Source organism: Podarcis cretensis, assembly GCF_951804945.1.
Source record: "Podarcis cretensis genome assembly, chromosome: 13".
Lineage (NCBI taxonomy): Eukaryota > Metazoa > Chordata > Lepidosauria > Squamata > Lacertidae > Podarcis > Podarcis cretensis.
In genome coordinates, this window is record NC_137182.1 from 40,987,303 (window position 1) to 41,009,134 (window position 21,832).

General features: G+C 47.0%; 1 protein-coding gene across 1 annotated transcript; it reads right to left on the bottom strand.

Annotated features, from left to right (window-relative positions):
* Positions 1–65: 65 nt before the first annotated feature.
* SLC5A2 (solute carrier family 5 member 2) lies at positions 66–15,819 on the bottom strand. The gene is made up of 15 exons (XM_079950641.1): positions 15,698–15,819; positions 13,135–13,206; positions 12,308–12,412; positions 11,621–11,680; positions 10,522–10,626; positions 10,148–10,253; positions 7,714–7,794; positions 6,634–6,863; positions 5,509–5,644; positions 4,297–4,404; positions 3,950–4,100; positions 3,269–3,437; positions 2,398–2,613; positions 1,614–1,785; positions 66–1,134 (listed from the first exon to the last, which is right to left on the bottom strand). Exons 1-15 carry the CDS (start codon positions 15,806–15,808, stop codon positions 908–910), a joined length of 2,049 nt encoding a protein of 682 aa, XP_079806767.1. The 5' UTR covers positions 15,809–15,819; the 3' UTR covers positions 66–907.
* Positions 15,820–21,832: the final 6,013 nt, after the last annotated feature.

Here is a 21,832-nt window from a genome sequence, read left to right on the forward strand (position 1 = left end):
CAAAACAGACTGGGTCTGGATGCTGCCGATGCTGTCAGATGTGCAGCCTACTGGGGGGTGGGGGGTGGGGGAATGGGCAGGCCAGCATTGCCTACCTCAAACTAAGTGATAAGGAAGGTACCCTTGTGCTTGACTCTCATGACCTCCATGTGGCTCTGGAGGAACTGAACAACCTCTGTTACACTGACCTTGGTGAAAATGGTGATGACGGCATAAGGGGTACTTGGATTCCAGGGGCCACACAAATGTGATGAAGGTGAAAAGCATTGGGAGAAAGTGTGTGGTTTGGATGACCAGACTTAAGAAAAGTGGAAGCATGGACAAGAAGCTAGAATGTCTTGCTCTAGGGACTCGAAGGGGTGAGGACCCCAGGTGCCAAATCGGTGGGGCCCCCAAGAAGAATGTGCCATTCTTTTATTTTATTTTTTTGTAACGCCACTAACATTGGGTGGTTTGTCTTTCCTCATAGGCTTCATACCTTTGAGGTGAGGGCTGTGGGAGAGAGGCAGTATATGTGGTATTGCACAGAGGAACTAAGAAGGGCCTTCAAAATGGCGCATCTTGCTACAACATGCACGGGGAGCCAGTACCCTTCCCTGATGTTAGACTACAAAGCACATCATCCCTGGCCATGCTGGTTGGGGCTGATGGGAACTGGAGTCCAACAACACCTGAAAGGTCACAGCTTCCCCTTCTGTGTGTCACGTTATGATGCCCTCTCTGACTTGGATTACAAGGGTTGGTCTTTGGTGGGCTTGGGTGATCCTGGCTGGCAGGTTGATGACTGCTCGTTCCCTGACAACTCGTTGATGCCACTGTCCCTCAGAGGCTGAAGTTATGCCCAGATGGGGTTGGTGTATGGGAGGGTGTCAAGAGGTTTATGGAGAGCTGTCGTCTTGGGTGGTGCTCAGGCATAGTAGCCCCACAAAAATATCGCTAGGGCCATCATGACGACGGCGTTGATGTTGACGACGCGCCTCCATGTTGGATGCTCAGTGATGTCTGTCAGGCGCCGCAGCTCCTCAGCCTTCTCTTCTGGGCTCGGCTCTGGCTGCTCCTGGCTGTCTGCCGCCACCCCACAGAACCAGCCGAGGCACCGGCGCAGCCTGCCAGAGGAGGCCGCTGCTTTGGGATCTGCGCGGAGAGGGGAAGACACAGGATGGTCAGGGCCTACAAGGCTGTGTGGCTGAGGCCACCTCAGAAGGAAAATGACGCCACCGAGTAATAAGTGGTTTGGGGCCTCCTGCAGGGATAGTTAAGAGGGGAAAAGTGGAATGGCCTGCCTCTCATCTCCTGATGGGGCTGAATGTGACCCTATGAGCCCCTCTCACTGGCCCTTGGAACTTTCCCCAGGACTTTTCCTCAAAACTCAGTTGTTTTTGCCTGGCTGGAATGTGTCCTCAAACTCATGTCTCTGAATGGGGGATTGAGACAGGTGTGTCAATGTGTGTATCTGCCCTACTTTACAAAAGTAAAATTTGCATTTGCTGCTCCTCCCACTTTTGCACCTGACCCTGCGTGTGGCCCTCAGAAAGCTCTCCAGGAGGGAATATGGCCCTTGGGGTGCGAAAGGCTTCCCACCCTTGCGATACAAAGCCTCCTCTCTGCCTCACCCTCCACCTCCAGCGCCTGCTCCAGCCTCCCGTTCCTGGTGGCTTCCATCTCTGCATGTTCCCGGCGCTGCTGCCGAGCAGCCTCCCTTTGTTTGGCTTCCTCCTCTTCCTCCGTGTCCAGATCAACTCGCTCCTCTTTACTGTGTCTGAGGCTGAACACCAGGCGATGCAGCTAGGGTGGCAAGACGGGTGGTTTGGTTAGACGCAAGGTGCATGGTTGCGTTGTTCACCTGCCCAAGCCCTCCTCTCCTTCCCTTGACAACGGATGGGCAAATACAGTATTGTTATGAGTTGGCAGATGGGTAGGTTGTATGCCTGGGCTCCCTTCTAAGTCTTGGAGTAGCCAGGCTAGCTTCCTAGTGAGGCGATAGCCTGGGTAATGGGCCATAAGGGACCAAAGGAAGTGGCTCTGTGCCAGAGAACAAATGGGGGGGGGGCACTCCGTCAACTGGTTGGTAGTTAGACCGTAGTTTGTTAAATGCGATGAGAACTATAGTTTTGTGATGGGGAAAACAACAGTTCCCAGGATTCTTGTGTGTGCTTTAAATATACTTTTCTGTGGCTCGTCTTTCATACCACTAGGCCAGCCTTCCCCAAAATGAGCTACACCCCCACCATGCATTTAAAGACTGTAAACTAGAGTTGGGCTTTTGGAGGCTGCAGATTTGGAGGTGGCAACCCTCAGTTGTCTTGGCAGTGAGGCCCTGTCACCCTATAGCCCCCAGTTTAGGTTCGTGTGCCAGGTTCATGTGGATTCCTCTGCCCACCCAGCCTCTATACTCACATGTTTCTCAGGGATAGGTGAGGTGCAGAGAGAGACACCCACCGCAATGGTGGCCGTGAGGCAGAAGAGGATGAAAGCAAAGTAGAGATAGTGGACTCCACAGATCAGGCGGGGGCAGGTGCTGGGGAAGAGGCAACTTCCTGTCCCGTAAAAAAATTCCGGGATCATCCGGGCCATGCCTATGGCTAGCCCCCCCACCAGCCCCCAGAACGCACCCTAAAGAGGGAGAGAGAAAAACAGGGTGAAAGAGAAGGATGAACAACAACAGAGCCAAGGCTCTGGGCTAGGTCTGGCTGCTTTGCATCCTTTCTAACCCAAATATTTGCTTGTCCTGTTCTTTTTGGTCTCCTGTGCTGCACCCTAAAATTGAGGGTCCGCAGCAGAACCTGAACAAGGAGGGATCCTAAAATAAACCTGTGACATGCTTTATGGAGAGTTAGGCTTCTTTGCAGTGACTTCTCTGTACAGTGGTACCTCGGGTTAAGTACTTAATTCGTTCCAGAGGTCCGTACTTAACCTGAAACTGTTCTTAACCTGAAGCACCACTTTAGCTAATGGGGCCTCCTGCTGCTGCTGCGCCGCCGGAGCACAATTTCTGTTCTTATCCTGAAGCAAAGTTCTTAACCTGAAGCACTATTTCTGGGTTAGCGGAGTCTGTAACCTGAAGTGTATGTAACCTGAAGCGTATGGAACCTGAGGTACCACTGTATCTTTTATTCCAGTGTTTTCCCATCCCCTGAGCACCTGAATTCCATATCCCAAAATGGCTACTGCCTATTGCTTAAATTCCCTTTATCTTAGGCACCTGGCTTTCCTCACCACTGGCTGAGTGTCCCTTTCCCATGCTGGCCCCTTCCCGAATGTCACTCACCTGCTCATTAACCCTTTTGACAAAGAGCCCAAGGAGAAAAATGGCCGCGATCGGCGGGGCCAAGTAGCTGCTGACGGACTGGATATAGTCGAAGAGCTGGCCCCCCTGGGCTGCCTGTACCACTGGGATCCACGCAATGCTCACTCCCACAAGGAGCAGGATCCACACTCTGTGGGGAGCAACAGCAAGGTGAGAACGCAGCACCCCCCTTGGGGAGAGCAGGAGAATGGAGGCACCACCAAAGGCATTTAGCCAGCAGTGCTTGGTTGCAGTTGGGGAGGGATTTCTGCAAGTCCTTGCCTTGTGCTGTGGCATCAACTGGTTTGGTTTTCCAAAAGAATTTTTACAAAAGCCATCTTGGCAGTCAACGTATCTGGTCCGTGGTTGTTGCTAGTTTTTTTAATGTAAAAAGTGTATTTGTTCCGTGACAGTTTCTAGGGTTTTCGAATATGTCCCTATAGCAGAATGGAGGCAAACTGGACCCGTCCTGAGCTCCCCATTTCTGCTGCAGGGCTCCATTAAGTTATCTTAGCGAATGAAGTTGTACTCAATGGGCGTGGGGCACATAGCTGTCAACTTTCCCCTTTTCTTGCAAGGAATCCTATTTGGAATAAGGGAATTTCCCTTTAAAAAAGGGAAAAGTTGACAGCTATGGTGGCACGACCCAGCGCTCTTCCTCACCTGCCCACGATCAAGAGCTCCTTGTCACTGGCTTGCGGCCTCAGGCGGTTGTAGATGTCCATGGTGAAGAGGGTACCGCTGCTGTTGAAGATGGAAGCCAGCGAGCTCATTAATGCCGCCAGCATCACAGCCAGCATGAGACCCCGGAGGCCTGCAGAGGGAGACACAATGAAGTGGGAAGGGGAGCAGGTCCGTCTTCCTCGGAGCTCAGCATCTCTCAGGTGACACAGATGGAGCTGGTCAGAATCCATAATAAGGCGAGCGCAGTGGGTTCCGAAGGACTCAGGATTTCAAGCGCAATAAAGTCAGGCAAAATCCGCCCTCCCCTTAACAGCACCGCTCCTTACCACTCGGCATGAGAGACACCACCAGTTTGGGGTACGCAATGTTGGAGCACCCAACTTCCGTGCCACAGATCCGTTTGCATTCCTCTGGGATGACGCAAGCCACTTCGTCTGAGAAAGCAGAGGGGACGCAATGTAACTCCCGGATTAAAAGAACTGCAGGTGTCGCTGGCCTGTCAGTACATTTGGATCTTTGAACGAGGGTCGTGGGGGCCACCCCTTCTCCCCACTTGCAGAGAGACAGGAAGTGAGAAATCGTGTGCACACCCACTTCTCTCTTCCAAAGGATTTGGATGGAAGTCTGATTCTGCAGACTTATTCTGAGCCTGGAGAAGCCCGCAGAGCAGAAAGGGGAAGGGGAACTTCCTTGTTTCAGCTCTGTGTATTTTTCAAGGAAGGGAAAGACAGCTACCTCATGCCCAAGGACCGGTGAGTTGTGGGGGGAGCTGCAGGTGTCATGGGAAGACTGCAGGGGTGCCATCAGTTCTGGACTGATGTTTTGTGTGTGCGCCGCTTACTGGGTGCTGGGCCAGAGCCGTTGGCTTTTACGTTGCAGGTAGCCAATGTCTAAATAGCTGCTTACGTCCCACCCTCAAAGAACCATGGAACTTTAGTTTACCCCCCACAGAGCCACAATCCCCTGCACCCTTAAACTAGAGTTCCCAGGAATCTTTGGCAGGAAAATCTGTTTTAAATGTATGGTGTGCATGCACCTAAATTCTTAAACCGCCAGCAATCTCTCGAGGTCTCCAAGAGCACAACGTAAGTGGAGAAAAAAGCTGGAGAGCTAGAAGTTTCTACCTGCTGAGAGGAACCAAACTCACTTTTCAGCTTCTAGAAGGGTAACTGTGTTAGTGTTTTTCAACAAAAGCAGGAGAGAGCTTTGTGGCGGTTGCAGGCTAACAGATGTACCATGGCCTAAGATTATCTGATTAAATCTTAAATGCATGCAGAATAAGCACAGCTGCCCAGTTGCAACAGCAGTAGTTAGTGAGGGCAACACATATATTGAGAATAAAAGCCCGTCAGCTCTATTCAGGCCACTGGTGACAGGACTGAAGGTTGTGGTTGCGTTGTACGTTGGCAGTCTAGCACCAGCGGCATGCCCTAAGATCAGGAAAGCAATCCAAACTTTTTCCGCCTTCATGGAATACCAGGACATGACCTCCTCCCCCCAGTTCCAACCTGCCTCCCCAGCTCTCCCCAGCTGTTTACCTGGATACAGGATCCGGCTGATCATGCCGGGCATAACCATAAGAAACATGGGCAGCAGCTTGAGGTAGCCACAAAGGATGCAGCCGGCTTTGACATGGGTGAGGTTCTTCCCAGCCAGGCACCTCTGCACGATCACCTGTGCGGGATGAAAAGAGGAACTTTTGCTGCCAGTCATCTTTCCCATGATTTAGCTAATGCCTTTACACCAGGGGTGGGGTGGGGTGGCTTTTACCCTGAGGATCCCTCACCTGTCATTCAACAAATGTCATCATGATGTCAGGTGCTTGGCAGACAGGTGAGACCACGCACCTTTCAATAGCAAAAACCACAGTAATAATAATAATAATAATAATAATACCGTAATTTTTATACCCCTCTCATCTGTCAAAGTTGGTGTACAGGGGTGGAGCAGGATGTAAATCGCTGCTCATAAATTCTGCTTTTTGCAAGGATTGACTATGCACAGTAGGTCCCTGCAGGATTTACCGGTAACACCTCCACATCCCCACTTATGAACTGATGGGCAGGGTGTTGGCCACACAGCCAAACTGAGCAAACTCAAACCCAGCAGCACGTCATCTGACATCCCCTGCCCATCAGGATGACATCAGCTAATTGACAAGTGGCCTTTTCTTTTTTTAATTGGCTAGCAGGAGGTTCCCCAGCCCACTTTGCGCAAATCTATGGTGCAACTGCACTTGGAAAAACTGAATACCAGTGTTTTCCAATTGGCTAAGTACTGCAGACCCCCTCTTTTTCAAACGCCAAGCCACGGATCCCCTGCTTTTGAAAGTTGTGATATCTCTATGGTAGTTTTTGTTACGTGAATGATGCCATGGGGACCCCCTGGGTGGGTTAAGCGGACCCCCAGTTGGGAACCACTGCTGTATATCCAGTTCTGGCCATTGCAACTCAAATAGCACAAAGCTGGAAAAGGTGCAGGAAACTGCAACCAGAACGATCAAGTCCTGGTTGCAGAAAAGTTACAACATTAGAAAGGCGGCGAGTCAGAAACTGGGTGTTGAAATCCAGAGGAAAAGGGTATGATCTTGTGCAAGAAGCCATTAGGAGATTGTGATACAGCCAGGCAGAGAGAGAGATACTTTCGCCCTTGCCTTGCCATACCTGGTCAGTGCACCAGTACCAGAGAGAATTGATGGAGAGGCCAAGGATAACAGCCGGCCAGGGCATGTCGCTGACGACGGCATCTCTCATCATCTGAAAGGAGTCTTCGCGGGGCAGGTAGCAGGAGGCTGAGATGTTGTACAGAGCGGGGTTCGGGGAAAGGGTCTGCCTGGGGAGGGCCTTCATGTACTTGTCGAACAGCGCCTGGTATCCTCCCACTGCGTTAAAGGCTGCAGCGGAACAGAGGCGGGCAATTTAAAGACAGGAAATGGCACACCCACTCATAATGTCACCCCAAACATCTGCTACTGTTGCCCAGACTTTTCCTTCCAACCTCAAAAGAACCCAGGCGTTCTCCACCACAAATAAATCACAAATAAAGATTGTTTTTAGAACAAGATTTTCAAACCAGAGTTGTACAAGGGATACCGAGATGAAATGTGGAAGATGCACAGCTGAGTCATCTCATCAAAAATAATAATCCTAGTTTAAAAATAAGTAAAATAAAGTATTCATTTAGCACCAAGCCCCCAGCGCAACCCCGGATATGGGTTTTGTGTGTGTGCTTTTGGTAAAAAAAGAAGTGTTTTGGATCAGAAATGTAGATTGGGAACGTGGAGGAAATTGCTAAAATGGTGATGACCAGAGGTTGTTGTTTTTTAAAGCATTTTAGCTTTATAGCTCTCTTTATTACTTTAATTTAAGCACCACTTTTTCCATTGTTTTAAGTTCAGAAAATATTTCATTAATATCTAATATATTGCTTTGAAAAACAGTGGGGAAAGCATTTTAGCACTGATTAAAAGCTTGTTTGTTGATTTGTTTAATGTCCCACCTTCAAGGACCTCAAGGTGGCATACGGGGTGGATTCCACCTCCTCCCCACTTTATCTTCACAACAATCCTGTGAGGTAGGTTTGGCCAAGAGTCAGTGACTGCCCCGAGGTCACTCAATGAGGACTTGGACCATGGTCTTCCAGGTCCTCGTCCAAACCTCTAACCACTGCACCCCACTGCCTCTGTTACCAATATGGTGCCCATGCCTCAGTGTCATATCCGCCACGGGAAGTGACCTACTCACCAAACCCCATCAGGACACAGGATCCACCAATCATGACAAATGACTGGATTGTGTCTGTGAACATCAGCGCTGCCAACCCACCTGGAGGAAAGACAGGAGAAGCCATGCACACGTCATAGGGAACCACATTACTGCACTAAATCATAGAATCATAGAACTGCAGAGTTGGAACAGGGATCCTGGGGATCATCTTTTCATTTGGTTGATCCATCTCACTTGGCACCAGCTGCACTTTGGACTGTAAGCTCCTCAGAGCAAAGACCTGTCCTCTTAAACTCTGTAAAGCACTATGTGCACAACAGGCTCTGTCAAAATGCTACCACTATAACACAGACCAGCAACAGCTCGGGGTTTCTCAAGGGCATTAAAGGAATAACCAGACCTGTTCTTCCTGTTCATCACTAGTCAGGCTGCTTATCTTTTTTTCTGGAAGGGATCCTTAATGTCAGTCAGAAATTCAACAGGTGAACTCTCCCTCAGGATGAGGCAAAGCTTTGCCTGTTGAAGCTCTGCCTGCTGCATAGGCAGTTAAAGGCACAGGAGCCTTTCCCTTCAGTTGTACATTCATTCAGTTTATATCCTGCCCTCCCTCCCAAAGGAGTGGTTGACGTATAGATGACAAAACGCGTTCTAAAAACAACTGCAGCCAATGATTTCAGGACAGAAAACTAGAAACATCGGCAACTTCATCCATGAGGTGGAAGCGTCATGGAATGACAGTTCTTTGAAAAATGGGTGTCAAATCTGTGGATCAGCAGTAGCTTTATTATACGTGCCGTTGATGTTTGCCATTTTCAGGTAGCCTAGCCTGTTTGTTATCAATTTTTAGAAAAATAGGGAATGCCTCAACTCTTCAAGGAAACAACACCTGAATGCCCAGAGCACCAAAACTCAGTGGGATGTGTAAGCAGCAGTTATGCATTACTGAGGCATTCTGCCCACGGTCTGAGGTACATTTCTTTGCATATTTTCTGCCAGAGTTAGGCCCTTAGCCCTTGCTGCTGTGTCTTATTTTTTAAAAGTGACTCATAGAAGTGGGGTCCCCCAGTTTGAGGGGGGGTTGAACCCTTTCCTCCTCCTCAGCTGCTCCTATTAGCCCAGGAAGCAGTTTTTGGAGCCAAATAGAGCTTAGTTCTTCTACTTGGGGCAAATAGAAGCTGGGGGTGGGGAACTGGAGTTGACTCAGAAAAGGCTGCGCTTGAAGATCTGAGGGCAGAAAATGTGCGTAATGTTCCCAGGGGTAAGATTGCCTATGTGCCGGGATGGAGGGAAGGGGAGATAGTGCAGTGAGAGGAGGCTCCCTCCTTTGTGATTCAAACACACAAAGAGCGCAAAGTCCATTTCTAAGCAGGGGGTGGGTTGGTGGGTGGCCCCTTAGCCTATGTTTTGTTGGGAAATCGTATGCAATTAACTTGGTTAATGCAAGGAGTAATGGCCATGCTTGGCACAGCATTTCTTCTCTGTCACACACACACACACACACACACGAGAGAGAGAGAGAGAGAGAGAGAGAGAGAGAGAGAGAGAGAGCGCTTGCCTCTCAATCTCTCTCACTCTTATATTGTCTGTCACTCACTGCAATACATACACACTCTTCTCCTCTCACATACACACACACACACACACTGCTTCCCTTTTCTCCCTCTCCCATTCTCTCTCTCTTCCACATATGCGCACAGACCTGCCTATCTACCTCTCTGAGGTTTCCATCTTATGAACTAGAAATGACTGCCTGTCATTCCGTTCGGCCAGCAGTTTCACAAAATGGCAGCAAATATTTTATTATTTACGATAATTCATTCTTATTGTCTCTTTGCTGCCTGGGATGGGGAGAGCCACATGTGAGATTTTCTGCCTCAGATGCAAGCAAGCAAGCAAGCAAACAAACAAACCCTTGACTAGCCCTGGGTGCTATTAGTATCATGGGCTTTGAAGATGCTTGAACTCAGAACCAAAAGGAGAAACGTGCTAAGAGGAAGGCATGCTTGGCAAATCCACGCAGAGATCAACTCCCGCCCGGAAACCAATGTCCCCACTGTGGAAGGACGTGTGGATCCAAAATTGGCCTCCACAGTCACAGACTCACTCTTAAAACTGTGTTCATGGGAGACAATCTTACTTGGCTACAAGTGATAGAAGAAGAAGAAGAAGAAGAAGAAGAAGAAGAAGAAGAAGAAGAAGAAGAAGAAGAAAGCTATTAGTATAATATAGCTTGGCTCTGGGGATGATGAGGTGTCATTTGCCCCTGTACCTGTCAAGCATGTTGACTTGCAGCAGTTAACAGGTTGACGGTCTGAAAAGCTGGTTTCTGCTTTGGTTAAAGGGGCATGAACAGGTCAGGCTGTCTCTCTCTCATGGCCGGTTGGCAACCCAGTTCTCTATTGTATTCCCTGCCACCAGCCTGTTCCGATAACCATTTCAACGTTCCAGTTACCTGTCACTGTGTAAATGGTGGTTATGATCAGGAGGGCTATGACGGCCACATAAATATTCCAGCCCAAAGCTTGCTGGATGAAGACGGCTCCAGAGAACATGTCCACCTGCCAGGTGAGAAAGAGAAAGCCCAGGTCCAAAGATCATGGCTAATGGTCCCCAAAGAAATCAGAATGGGAAAGGGGTTTTGCCCTCTCCAAGAGGTGGCCTCGCCAGGAGGCTGGGTGAGGGTGTCAGGCTTTCCCTGGCAGCTTCTGTGCACCATTAAAGTGGCCTTCTCTCCTCAGGTGGAAGTGGACCAGCCAAACCCTTGTTGGAAATCCTGCACCCACTTGCCCACCCTCTCAGTTCTTCATGCCCAGAGAAATGACCTACTGAGATCTTGGTGAAGATATACATGAAAAGGGAGAGGACGGAGAGGTAGAGTCGGATACGTTTGCCTCCAAAGCGCTTCTTCAGGTACTGTGGCATCGTGATGACCTGCAGGGGGAGGAAGCAGCAGGGGAGATGTCACTGCTGTCTTTCATAGCAATAAGCAAGAACCGCATAATGTTTGCTCTGCACTAGCAAGGAGTTAATCTTTCAGAGGGGCAACCCCTAAACCCTGGAACTCCCTGCCCCTTGACATAAGACAGGCAACTTTGCACTACTGTTTTAGATGCCTGCTAAAAATGCTATTCTTCTTTGGCAAGCCTTTTTAGACATGTAATTTGTGTGTGTGATTGTTGATTTTTTTTTTTAAAGCTCACATTATGATGATAAATTTAAAGTCAACTTGTTGTTAACATTTGATTTTTTTTAAATTGCACATTTAAAATGAATACTCTGCTTAAATCTGAAGCTTATTGGTGTAGTAGAGGTGTGGGGAACCTTCGGCCCTTCAGATTGTTGCTGAACTACAACTCCCATGATCCCTGGCCAATGGCCATGCTTACCAGGGCTGAATGGCTTGTAGTTCAGCAACATCTGGAAGGTCCCAGGTTCTCCACACCTGGTCTAATAAATAGGTATTAATGGCACACAGCTGTATATGGGAAAGGGGGAGCTTCTTGTTCCAAGGGTTAGCTTCTTAGCATGCTCCCTGGGATGAATCTAATATTTTGGCTCTGCTCTTCCATTCCCAACCTACTAACCCCACAGGCATCCTGGTTTTCCATCCTCTTTTCTCTTGCCACCCAGACCCACTCAGCATCTTCCTCTTCTCGTGCCCTCAGTTTTCACACACCAGTCGTTGTTTGACATAGCCAAGGAGTTAAGAATGCTAGATTTAGACATGGGAGACCTAAGTTCAAACTTCTGCGCAGCCATGATGCTAGCTGGGTGACTGCAGATCAGTCCCCATCTCTCAGCCCAACCCACACCCAGTACAGTTGTGAGGATAAAATTGGAGTCAGGGAGAACCATGGGGCTACCCTGGGTTCCTTGAAGAGATTTAAAATGTCACAAAGAAGCAAGCAATGTGTGTTCTTATTACCCCAGCTGTGAGGTAGACCGGGACGAAGAGCCATCCTAGGAGGAGGACAAGGAAGAGAGCCTGGGAGGAAAGAGAGAAGTGGGTTAGGGTGGCTCAAGTTCTCACTTAAAAAATAATAATCTTGTTTTTTGGTAGAGCTTCTATGTCATTAACGTGTTCGTAAGTGGCAGAAATGTAATGGGTGAAGTTTCCTCTATCGCTGCCTTTTCACGTTGGGAAAATCAACACCAGCTGAATGTCTATAGGAAAAGTAGTGAACCTCAGGCTTAGGGGCCAGATGTGGCCCTCAATACCTCTCTGCCTGGCCCTCGGAACTCTTCCCAGGCCAAACCACTCACTGCCCCCTGCTTCACACCCTTCTTGAGTGCTTGTGCCTGGCTGGAATGTTCCTTTGCACTCTGATCTTGCCTCTGGACGGCCTGGACGGAGTGTGTGTATGCATAGAAACTAGCCTACTGTACAAAGGTAGAATTTGCATGTGTTGCCCCTCCCACTTTCCACTATGGCCCACCCACAGATGGCAGATGGCCTCAGAAAGCTGCCCAGGTGACAGCAGGCCCCGATTCAAGTGTGTATGTGATAGGTCCCGCTTGCAGTTTCCGTTCGCTGAATGAAAGCGTCTTGCCTCCCCACCCGCATGCTGTGTTTCCCCAAAAAGAAAGATGGAGCCTGCAGCCCATTGCTTACGTTCCACTCGAATCCTGCCACAGCCAGGCCAGTCGCTGCCCCAGTGCCTGCCAAGCCCACAAAATGACCGCTGCCGATGTTGCTGGCAAAGAGAGAGGCGCCGATCTGTGGGCACACCAACCACCAAAGAAGGGATTGGCCAGCTTCTTGACGTTCCCCACGCACACCACCAACAAAACACCAAAGCCCACCCACCACCTTGACCTTGGTGCTTCTTCCCTCTCTTCCCTCCTAACTCCAATTTCATCCAATGTCCTAAATATTTTAATTCTCTCCCTGCCATGCCTGTTCATCATCTTAATTTATTTCTCACTCTCTTTTTGCTTCCCTGTATTTTTCCTCTTCGCTCCCGATCTTCCCTGTCTTCTGATCTATCTTTCCACCCTCCCATTCTCATCATCTTATTTCATTCCTATCCATCCCTCTCCCCAACCTGAAGTATTTGGGGCAGGTGTTTCGAGCCCCAGGACTGGGGGTCAAATACAGCTCTCTGGCCCTTGGGGCTCTCCCTGGGGCCACACCCCTAAGCAGCCTTGGCATGCGTCCTTGAATTCTAGGAATGCCTTTTGCTTCCCTGAATGGTGGGGAGGGAGGGGTGTGTGACTCTGTCTGGAAACTGGCCTACTGTACAAAGGTAAACATCCACGGTCTCGCCCATTTTTGCCTGTGCACTTGGCCTGCGGCCCCCAGAAAGTTGCCTAAAGGGGAATATGGCCCTCAGGCTGAAAAAGCTTTCCCATTCTTTGATTTGGGGCCTCTTTCCCCCCTGTTCCCAAGCCCAGGGCTTCCATCTCTTCCTTTGTTCCTGTCCATTTTCTGTTACTCACCGGCCACCACACCATGTTCCTACCAGCCAAGAAATATCCCCTGACGGTACCCCTGTTGGTCCGGCACATTGACTGTGAGCCAAAAGAGAGAGGAAAGGTGGTGTGAGTAGACATTGTGGAAGGGCTCAGCCATTTTGGGGTGTGTGTGTTATAATATGGGGCGTATTTCTTGCCCTGGCTGCATCAAAAGGAGACAAGCACAGAGGGAACGGAGCCCATCCTTTAGGGAACAGATTGTTCAATTGCTAATCTGTTCAATTTTACACCTCATTACCAGCTTGCTAGTACATTCCTGACCAGTGTAACTTTTTGCAATCATTAACCCATCTGGAACGACCAGGCCTAGGATCAAAGAGAAGAGACAAGGATGGGGAGAAAAGCAGAAAACATGCTCTGTGTGACAGGCCTCCCTGCTTGAATGTGGGGCAGAGAAACCCTGTAGGAGAGGAGAACAGCAGAGGAAAGTCTTGAGGCAGTGTTTGGGTTCTAGGTTCCTCAACTGCATTTACAGGGCCATGAAGTAGCTGCCTCAGGCAGCATAACGGAACAGACTGCCCCCAGTTAAATTTAACACTTTAAAAAAATAACTTAGTTAATAACATCCAAGTAACTTGCAGTTTAGGTATACACAGATTAGTTTAAATCTTTGTATTTATCTGCAGTGCCTTGGGAGAAGTTTGATATATTAATCAGGCTTTAAAAAAGAAGTTCTAGTTGCATCCTTGAGAGGTGTCAATATAGGCTCACAGTGGCCTTTCATGGGTTTGAGACTTGGTCCCATTCCATGTGTTGACACATTGACCTGTCAATCAGGGGTGACATTCAGGTTTCAACAGCAAATGAGCCTTGCAAAATCGGTGAATGACCACCGATGCTCCTGCGAATGATCTCAGGATTGAGCTGGGAAAGAAAGGTATAGGTGGTTTCTGAGCTACCCTGGACTGAAGTTGTTTTGTAAATTAATACAATAATCTTGTTTCCGGCTCAGAAGCAGATGGGCAGCCAGTGCAGCTGCTTTAACAAAACTGAACAGGGTGTGGTGTGTTTCTGAAAGCATCTGCTCCAACCTTCGGGCAAATTTATCAGTTGGTGTCTTCTGCCCATTGGGACTGGATGGGTGGAAGGCAAGGAGGACCACAGGAGGTGGACCGAGAGCCAGTGATCGGTAGAGTCTAGTTTTGCTCCCCAACCTCCTCTCTGAAGGCATCTAGAAGGGAAACACTAAGATCAAGGAGGAGGAAGCTGATGGGCAATGCCACCCCCCCCTTGCCTGGTTGCAAGTAATAAGGTGGTTTGGCAGGGGCCGGCTGAAAGCCAACCAAAGTTGGAGGAGCAGCCCTAATGGACCAGCACCCCCACAAATTTATTCTGTGTTTTTCATGCTTATAGTTATTATTAATGACATTTTGTAACTGAGTAATCCCTTCAGTGAACTGTTAGAGTGCATTTGAGTCTAGCACTTCAGCTCCTTTCTGTAAATTTGTTTTATTTATACCATTTATACAGGACACTTAATCTCCAGGATTTCTAAGCAGTTTACATAAAGAAATTCTAAAAAGTATACGATGGATAAAACCAATTAGAATCTATCCCCACCCCGTCAACACACAGTGGCTAAAATAAATGAAAATTTATTATCAAAACAGGTGAACTTAAAATGCCTGCTGGAACGGAAAAGTCTTTGTCAAGCATTCAATGGGGGTGGGGTGGGTGGTGGTTCTGTCTAATTTCAGCTGGGGGGGCTTTCCATAGGATTGGATTCACAATATTGAATGTGTGGCTTCTGGTAGATACAAGCCGTGTATCGGTGGCATTGGGGGCCACTAACAGAGACTCCCCCAAATATCTCAGTGGTCAGACCAGGGATATAAGGAATCAGGCTGTCCTTAAGAGACCCTGGACCCAAGTTGCCTTGTAAATGAATAGATGAACCTGAAATACTCGGAGAGAAGACATGGAAGACTCAAATGGAGAGATGATGGTGGGTGAACGAGTTGTGTTTGCACTAGAATAATAGAATCTTAGAATTGTCAATTAGAAAGGGAGTCCATCTAGTCCATATTCATGTGGAATATGCAGGAATCTTTTGAGCTATGCAAGGAAATGAGCTGAGTAACAGAAAAATAGGTGATGGTATGTTGTTTGGCCCGGCTTGGGTCTGACAGCTCCATGTTTTCCCCTCAAATGCTGGTTCCAATTCCTTCCCCACAGCAAGGCTTTGTTTTCTAAGTGAGGAACTGAGTCCTTTCTTTCCTAGGTCACTTCCAGATAGCCTGTTTATCAAGCATTTATTGGGATCTGTTTGCAGGGAGATTAGATGATGTTGTATATCAAACAGACTCATTTCCCGGTGCATTTTCCCATGACTTATTGCAAAAAGTCTGGTTTCAGGGGAAGAGAAACAAGTCTGTTACACAGGAGCTCCCAATCAACTAATTGCACAACCCGAATTTTCCCGGATGGGATAGAATCCCACCTGAAAATAAAGACAGTCTGGAAAAAAACCCTAGATGAGGGAAGCGTGTTTACGTGAGAGGAGCACCCTCCCTCCCTACATACATACCCACAGACCGACTCCAATGACCGCAAGGAAGTAGAAGCAGATGACGGAAATGTCTGCTGGATTGTTGATGGCCGCCCTCTCTGGCTCAAGGACTGGCGATTCCTCCTCCATGGTGCCTCAAGCTCTGACTCTCCCGCAGTCAAGTAGGCAAAGTCAAGGAACTCTCTGGGGCAGCTCTTCTAGGAGTGGTGGTTAATAAAAAACTCAGTCATGGGTTGGATGTGCAATTAACTTGGACTCTACGTGGTGGATGGGAAGCAGGGCGATGTGGGGAGAGGGCAACTTCCAGTAACCCTGGCTCAAGTTGTTACCTTTTCTTTTACAGACAAAAAGTTGTGTGTCTCCACAGACAGCAACTGCCATTTCATTTCAGATTCCTGGATCTCCCTTCTTGGATAAGCTTCACCTGTTGGCAGTAGGGATGTCAAGGGGTGGCAATTTCCATTTTTCCCTGTGTTCATCAGAATCAGCACCGCTATAAGTTTTTTGGCTCCTGCTAAAACCTATTTTGTTCTTACGAATGCTTTTTATTGGTTTTACATATAATCACATTACATAACATTGTACCCTCTTATTTTATCTCTTTGGCTCAACTGAGGCCAACGACTTCCCTCCCTCCCGTCTGATGGTTTACAAAATTAAACTTTACATCTTTACATTTTGCTTCGTTTCTTATCCTTGTTATATCATTACCTAAAATATTATATTACTGAACCTTTATAGGTAGAATTTCATCTTACAAATCTTCATATAGCCCTGCTAATGATGTTAATTGCTTACAGTTGTCTTTCAAATATAAATTTGTTCCAGTCCTTTGCTTGGTCATGCTGGTTCCGGATTCTTCGTGTCAGTTTTGCCCATTCTGCAAAGTCCATCAGCTTCATCTGCCACTATTCTTTTGTTGGTAACTCATGTTGTTTCCATCTTTGGGCAAACAAAATTATTGTTGCAGTTGTTGCATATAAGAACATTTTTTTTTATCTTGTCTCGGCATCTCTCTACCCACTATACCCAACATAAAAGCTTCTGGTTTTATTAACAAAGGTGTTTTTAAACATTTTCTTTTAACTTCTTATATATCATTTCCCAGAAAGCTTTCACCTCCTTTACATGTCCATCACATAGGGTAAAAAGTACATTCCTTTTCCTTACATTTCCAAAATTCATTTTTTGTTCTATACATTTTGGCCAGTTTAACTGGTGTTAAATACCACCTATACATCATTTTCATAACATTTTCCTGCTAAAACCTATTTTGTTCGTCTTGCTATCCGCAATGGCTGAAGCTAACATATTTAATTACATAATTCACTTTGGTGCATTTCAACGGAAGGGAAATATCAAAAACAATGCAGAAAACAACCTTAATTATTTTTGAAATTTTCATGGACCCAAAAAACCCCACAGCCACAGTGATTACTACTCATATTCATTTGCGGGAGATCTGTGCCTGACCTTGGGTGAAAATCAGAATTGTGGCAATTTCAATACCCATTTGTGCTTCTGATGGAATTCTCTGACATCTCTGCCTGTTGGTTCTTACATACTTGTGGGCACCGGAAGTGTTTCTGCCTTCATGTTTTAGCCCTGAAAACAAGCTTTCAATATGTACTGTGATGAATTCTAGCTGAAGTTGAGGCTCGCCTCATTCTTTTCCAAAAGGCCTTAGGAGACTTGCCAGGCGTTCTGATCTAAACATGGAACAAAGCTCAGCTACACTCAAAACTCAAAGCTCCTGCCAGGTTTAGTCTCTTTTTCAAGGTCTCTCAAGAGGAGAGACTAAAATCTCAGAGTGCAGGAACAGAACCACAAAGGTTGTTCTGGTTGAGCTGGATTCATCAAGCTCTGTTCTCAGCCCCCAGGCCCAGCCAAGCACTCCTCTCTCCTTGCCTGAGCCAGAGAGGGAACTCCAATTGTTTGCATTTAAAGATGAACCTACCTAATTCATGCTTTCAGTACCAAAACAGACATCCTTTAAACTCGTACAACTCTGAATTTTGCAATTCTGTTCTCCAACCAAGTTATGTGTACTAAAATGCACATACTGAGGCAAAGTGGGCATAAAATATAGATATTGGTAAAAATTGGGGTTATACCCCAACCCAACAGTTTGAGCCCCAATCCGTCATTTCAGATCAGCCCTGACCCTGATCTGTCCTTCATTTGGTTTTCACACATCTGATATCTATCCTACACTACACAGGCACCACCGCCAGGGGGCAGTCTATACTCATTTGGCACAACAATGCAACCATTCACTTATAATAAAATACCCATGAATAACATTTAAAAATTGTTTTTCCTGCTGTAAGACTAAGTGGTATGGAAGTGGCAACGAAAGAGCAGACAAGACCTCAAACATTTAAACCACATCATGCTGTTAAAACAGGGACAGACAGCCTGTGGGCCTCCCGGCACCCCTGACCATTGAGCATGCTGGCTGCGGCTGGTGAGAGTTTGGAGTCCAGCAATCTCTGGTTCCCACCCCTCTTCTAGATGGAAGGTCACAGATTCTTAAATCTTGTGTTAAAGTCTCCGAAAGAAAGCTAATTTAAAACCAGCAGAAGACCTTAGAAACAGGGAGTCAAGAAGAACTGAGAAAGGTTTCTGAAAAAGATAATTTCCTAAACTGCGATTTCCCCAGGCAAATCATTCCAGTACTGTAAGTGATGTGGGTGGTGCTGGAGGAGACTCTTGAGAGTCCCATGGACTGCAAGAAGATCAAACCTATCCATTCTTAAGGAAATCAGCCCTGAGTGCTCACTGTGAGGACAGATCCTGAAGCTGAGGCTCCAATACTTTGGCCACCTCATGAGAAGAGAAGACTCCCTGGAAAAGACCCTGATGTTGGGAAAGATGGAGGGCACAAGGAGAAGGGGACGACAGAGTATGAGATGGATGGACAGTGTTCTCGAAGCTACCAGCATGAGTTTGACCAAACTGCGGGAGGCAGTGGAAGACAGAAGTGCCTGGCGTGCTCTGGTCCAGGGAGTCACGAAGAGTCGGACACAACTAAACGACTAAACAACAACAACAGCAAAAGTGATGTGGGAGGCAGGTCAGCCCACAAAGCCACACAATTCTGTTTCAAACCTTAAGCCAGAGAGATGCTGTCCCGTACCATGTGTCCCATCATCTGACTTATGGGGTTTCTTTCATGCTGGAGGTGGTGTGCCATGTGACTGGGTGCTGTGGCAATGTCACTGAGGTGGCTGTTGACACAGAGTAGTCACTGATGAGATTCATGGTGACAGCTGCAAAGTTCCACTTTCGGCAGGGGCGTGAGAGTGCTCCCAAGCCTGTGCTTCCTTGTTCCACCCACAACTGCACCCCATTTTATTATTTGTTTCTTCATTTGACTTCTTGAGTTTCCTCCAGAGACGGTCAGTGCTTTGCAGAAGGAGTTCAAGCTCATAGCTGGGAAATTTAGGCTTGTGCCATTAAAGCGCATTAAAGCGTTCTGTCACTGTAGCACAACTAATCCACTTAAAAATAGGAATGAACACATTTGCAGTTAGGAAAGTGACAGGGGAATTCCCTGGAAAGGGGTAGGAGGAGCGAATGACTAATAGGAAGATGCTCAAACACCTCACAAGCAAATCAGGATGAACACGATATGAATACTCATTGTCCTATATAACCTTATTGTGAATGGAGTCAAACAAATGTTCAGTACAGACCAGTTATAATGTAACCTCTGTGCAAGTAAATTAGGGTGACTGCTCAATAAACAGGTCATCTGAAAGAGTCCTTAATCACCTGTGCCACAGCCTCAGGGTGACTTATGGTAGAATCAACTGATAGGTTTCAGTAAGTCAATTAAATATAAACATAAACAGATGATCTGTTCCACTGGCATATCAGGTGGGAGTGCTGGAGTCGGGAATGTGCAAACCTGAGTTTACTTGTTGTTGTTTAGTTATTTAGTCATGTCCGACTCTTCGTGACCCCATGGACCAGAGCACGCCAGGCACTCCTGTCTTCCACTGCCTCCCACAGTTTGGTCAAACTCATGTTGGTAGCTAAACCATGGTTGGCATTCGGACAATTAATAGCCATGACCTAGCTGCTAATGTGTGAATCCAGGTCAAGGAGTATCTGTCTGTATTTGTGGATGTCTGGAAAAGATGATTTGGCCATGATGTACCCATGGAAATATTATTTTCTGAATTATTTTCTAGCAGATCATTTGCCACCTTTTTTGGCTATGATGACTTTCAAATTGTGATGTGAACATTCAAAGAGAACAGTACTTTGTCACTGAATCTCTACTACTACTACTTACTACATTTTTCACATTTTATTAAAGGTAAAGGTAAAGGTACCCCTGACCATTAGGTCCAGTCGTGACTGACTCTGGGGTTGCGGCGCTCATCTCGCTCTATGGGCCGAGGGAGCCGGCATTTTCCACAGACAGCTTCCGGGTCATGTGGCCAGCATGACTAAGCCGCTGCTTCTGGTAAACCAGAGCAGCGCACAGAAACGCCTTTTAACTTCCTGCCGGAGCGGTACCTATTTATCTACTTGCACTTTGACGTGCTTTCGAACTGCTAGGTTGGCAGGAGCTGGGACCGAACAACAGGAGCTCACCCCATCATGGGGATTCGAACCACCGACCTTCTGATCGGCAAGTCCTAGGCTCTGTGGTTTAGCCCACAGTGTCACCCGCGTCTCTTCACATTTTATTACACCGTGCTAAATAAATCATATATGATTAGTGTAAGGGAAAACATAACTTTGATCTGTGTTTTCAGAAAAAGGAGTAAAGTCTCCAATACAATTTGCTTCTACGCTGGAAACTGGCCATGAAGGGTATGACTCCCTTAATCATTCTTGAGACTCTGAACCCGGAAGTCCTTAAATAGACACACTTGGAAACAGAAATGTCTTGTGTGTAAAGAACTATAATCTTATCGGTGCTAATGCTTATTAAAACAAATCTGCACAACTGGGGACCCATTAATAATTTCCGCACAGCTGAGGGGGTGATGATTATCTTGAGAGGATGTGTCTTTTTTGAACAGGGAACTTCCTGATTAATAGCAAAGCAGCTAAGATCTGGATAATTTAAATAATCAAGATTACAGCTCAAATTGGGTGGGGTGGGGGGTGAGTTTGGGTATTGATGACCTTTCTCATATGTGGCCTATTTATTTATTTATTTATTTAAAAACCCAGATACACCCTCCTCTTAAGCCCTGTTTGCACATCAAGTTAATCAAATTAAAGGGAACTGGCAGTTTTGCAAGGTACACATGATGTTCATTCCGCACATAAAAGGAATTGATTCTTCAGTGTGGCAACATCTCTTCCCTGGAACTCCCTGCCCATTAGGCAAACGCCTTTGCTCCATGGTTTTTGGCACCTTCTAAAAAAACATTTTTGTTCTGCCTTTTGTTTTGCCTTCCCAGACATGCAAATTCAACATGCTTTAAATAGGTAATTTTTAAGCCTACCAATTTTCTTTTGAAAACTTTTATCCCAACAGAGGTTGCATTCCACTAACCTTTGCTCAGAGTAGGCCCACTGAAGTGACTGACCATGACTAACTTGGGCTCATTCATTTCAGTGGGTTTACTCAGAGCAAAAGTGAACTGACCATAACCCCTTGTTCCTGATATCTGCTTTTTTTGTTGTTGGTAATTATAAGGTAGATTTTATATTAGATGTTTGGAGGTTTCGTTAATTTAACAGTGTAGAAATCCTGTTAAATATGATAAATAAATGGGGACATTGTGTGCCTGGAAAGGTTTGGGCGAAGGTCTGAAGAGGGAAATGCTAGGTCTTGTGGCAACCTCTCTCCTCCGTGGCTGGAATGTGATGATGCCACAATGAGCCCAACTAGCTTCTCCTCCAGGCGGGTGGGGGAACCATACTCAATTCATGGACCATGTCACCTAGTGAGAAACCTTCTGGGGGGGGGCAGATTATCCCAGATCCTCATCCTCTCCACAGTGCACACATAAAGACAGAAGCTGTTATGCCTACAAGTCTCGAACACGTAACAGCTAGATGCCAGAACTCTGTCAATTTGACAGAACTATGCTCCCCCAATGGGACGCAGGTGGCGTTGTGCGTTAAACCACAGAGCCTAGGACTTGCCAATAAGAAGGTTGGCGGTTCCAATCCCTACGA

What these genes read in the sequence shown, in the direction of transcription:
- SLC5A2 (XM_079950641.1), bottom strand. Translation starts at nt 15,808, where the DNA reads ATGGAGGAGGAATCGCCAGTCCTTGAGCCAGAGAGGGCGGCCATCAAC. An exon ending in GGTGTCTCTCATGCCGAGTG is followed by an intron (nt 4,101 to 4,296) that starts GTAAGGAGCGGT and finishes CTCCCTCTGCAG; the next exon opens with GCCTCCGGGGTCTCATGCTG. An exon ending in GCAGGCGCTGGAGGTGGAGG is followed by an intron (nt 1,135 to 1,613) that starts GTGAGGCAGAGA and finishes CTCTCCGCGCAG; the next exon opens with ATCCCAAAGCAGCGGCCTCC.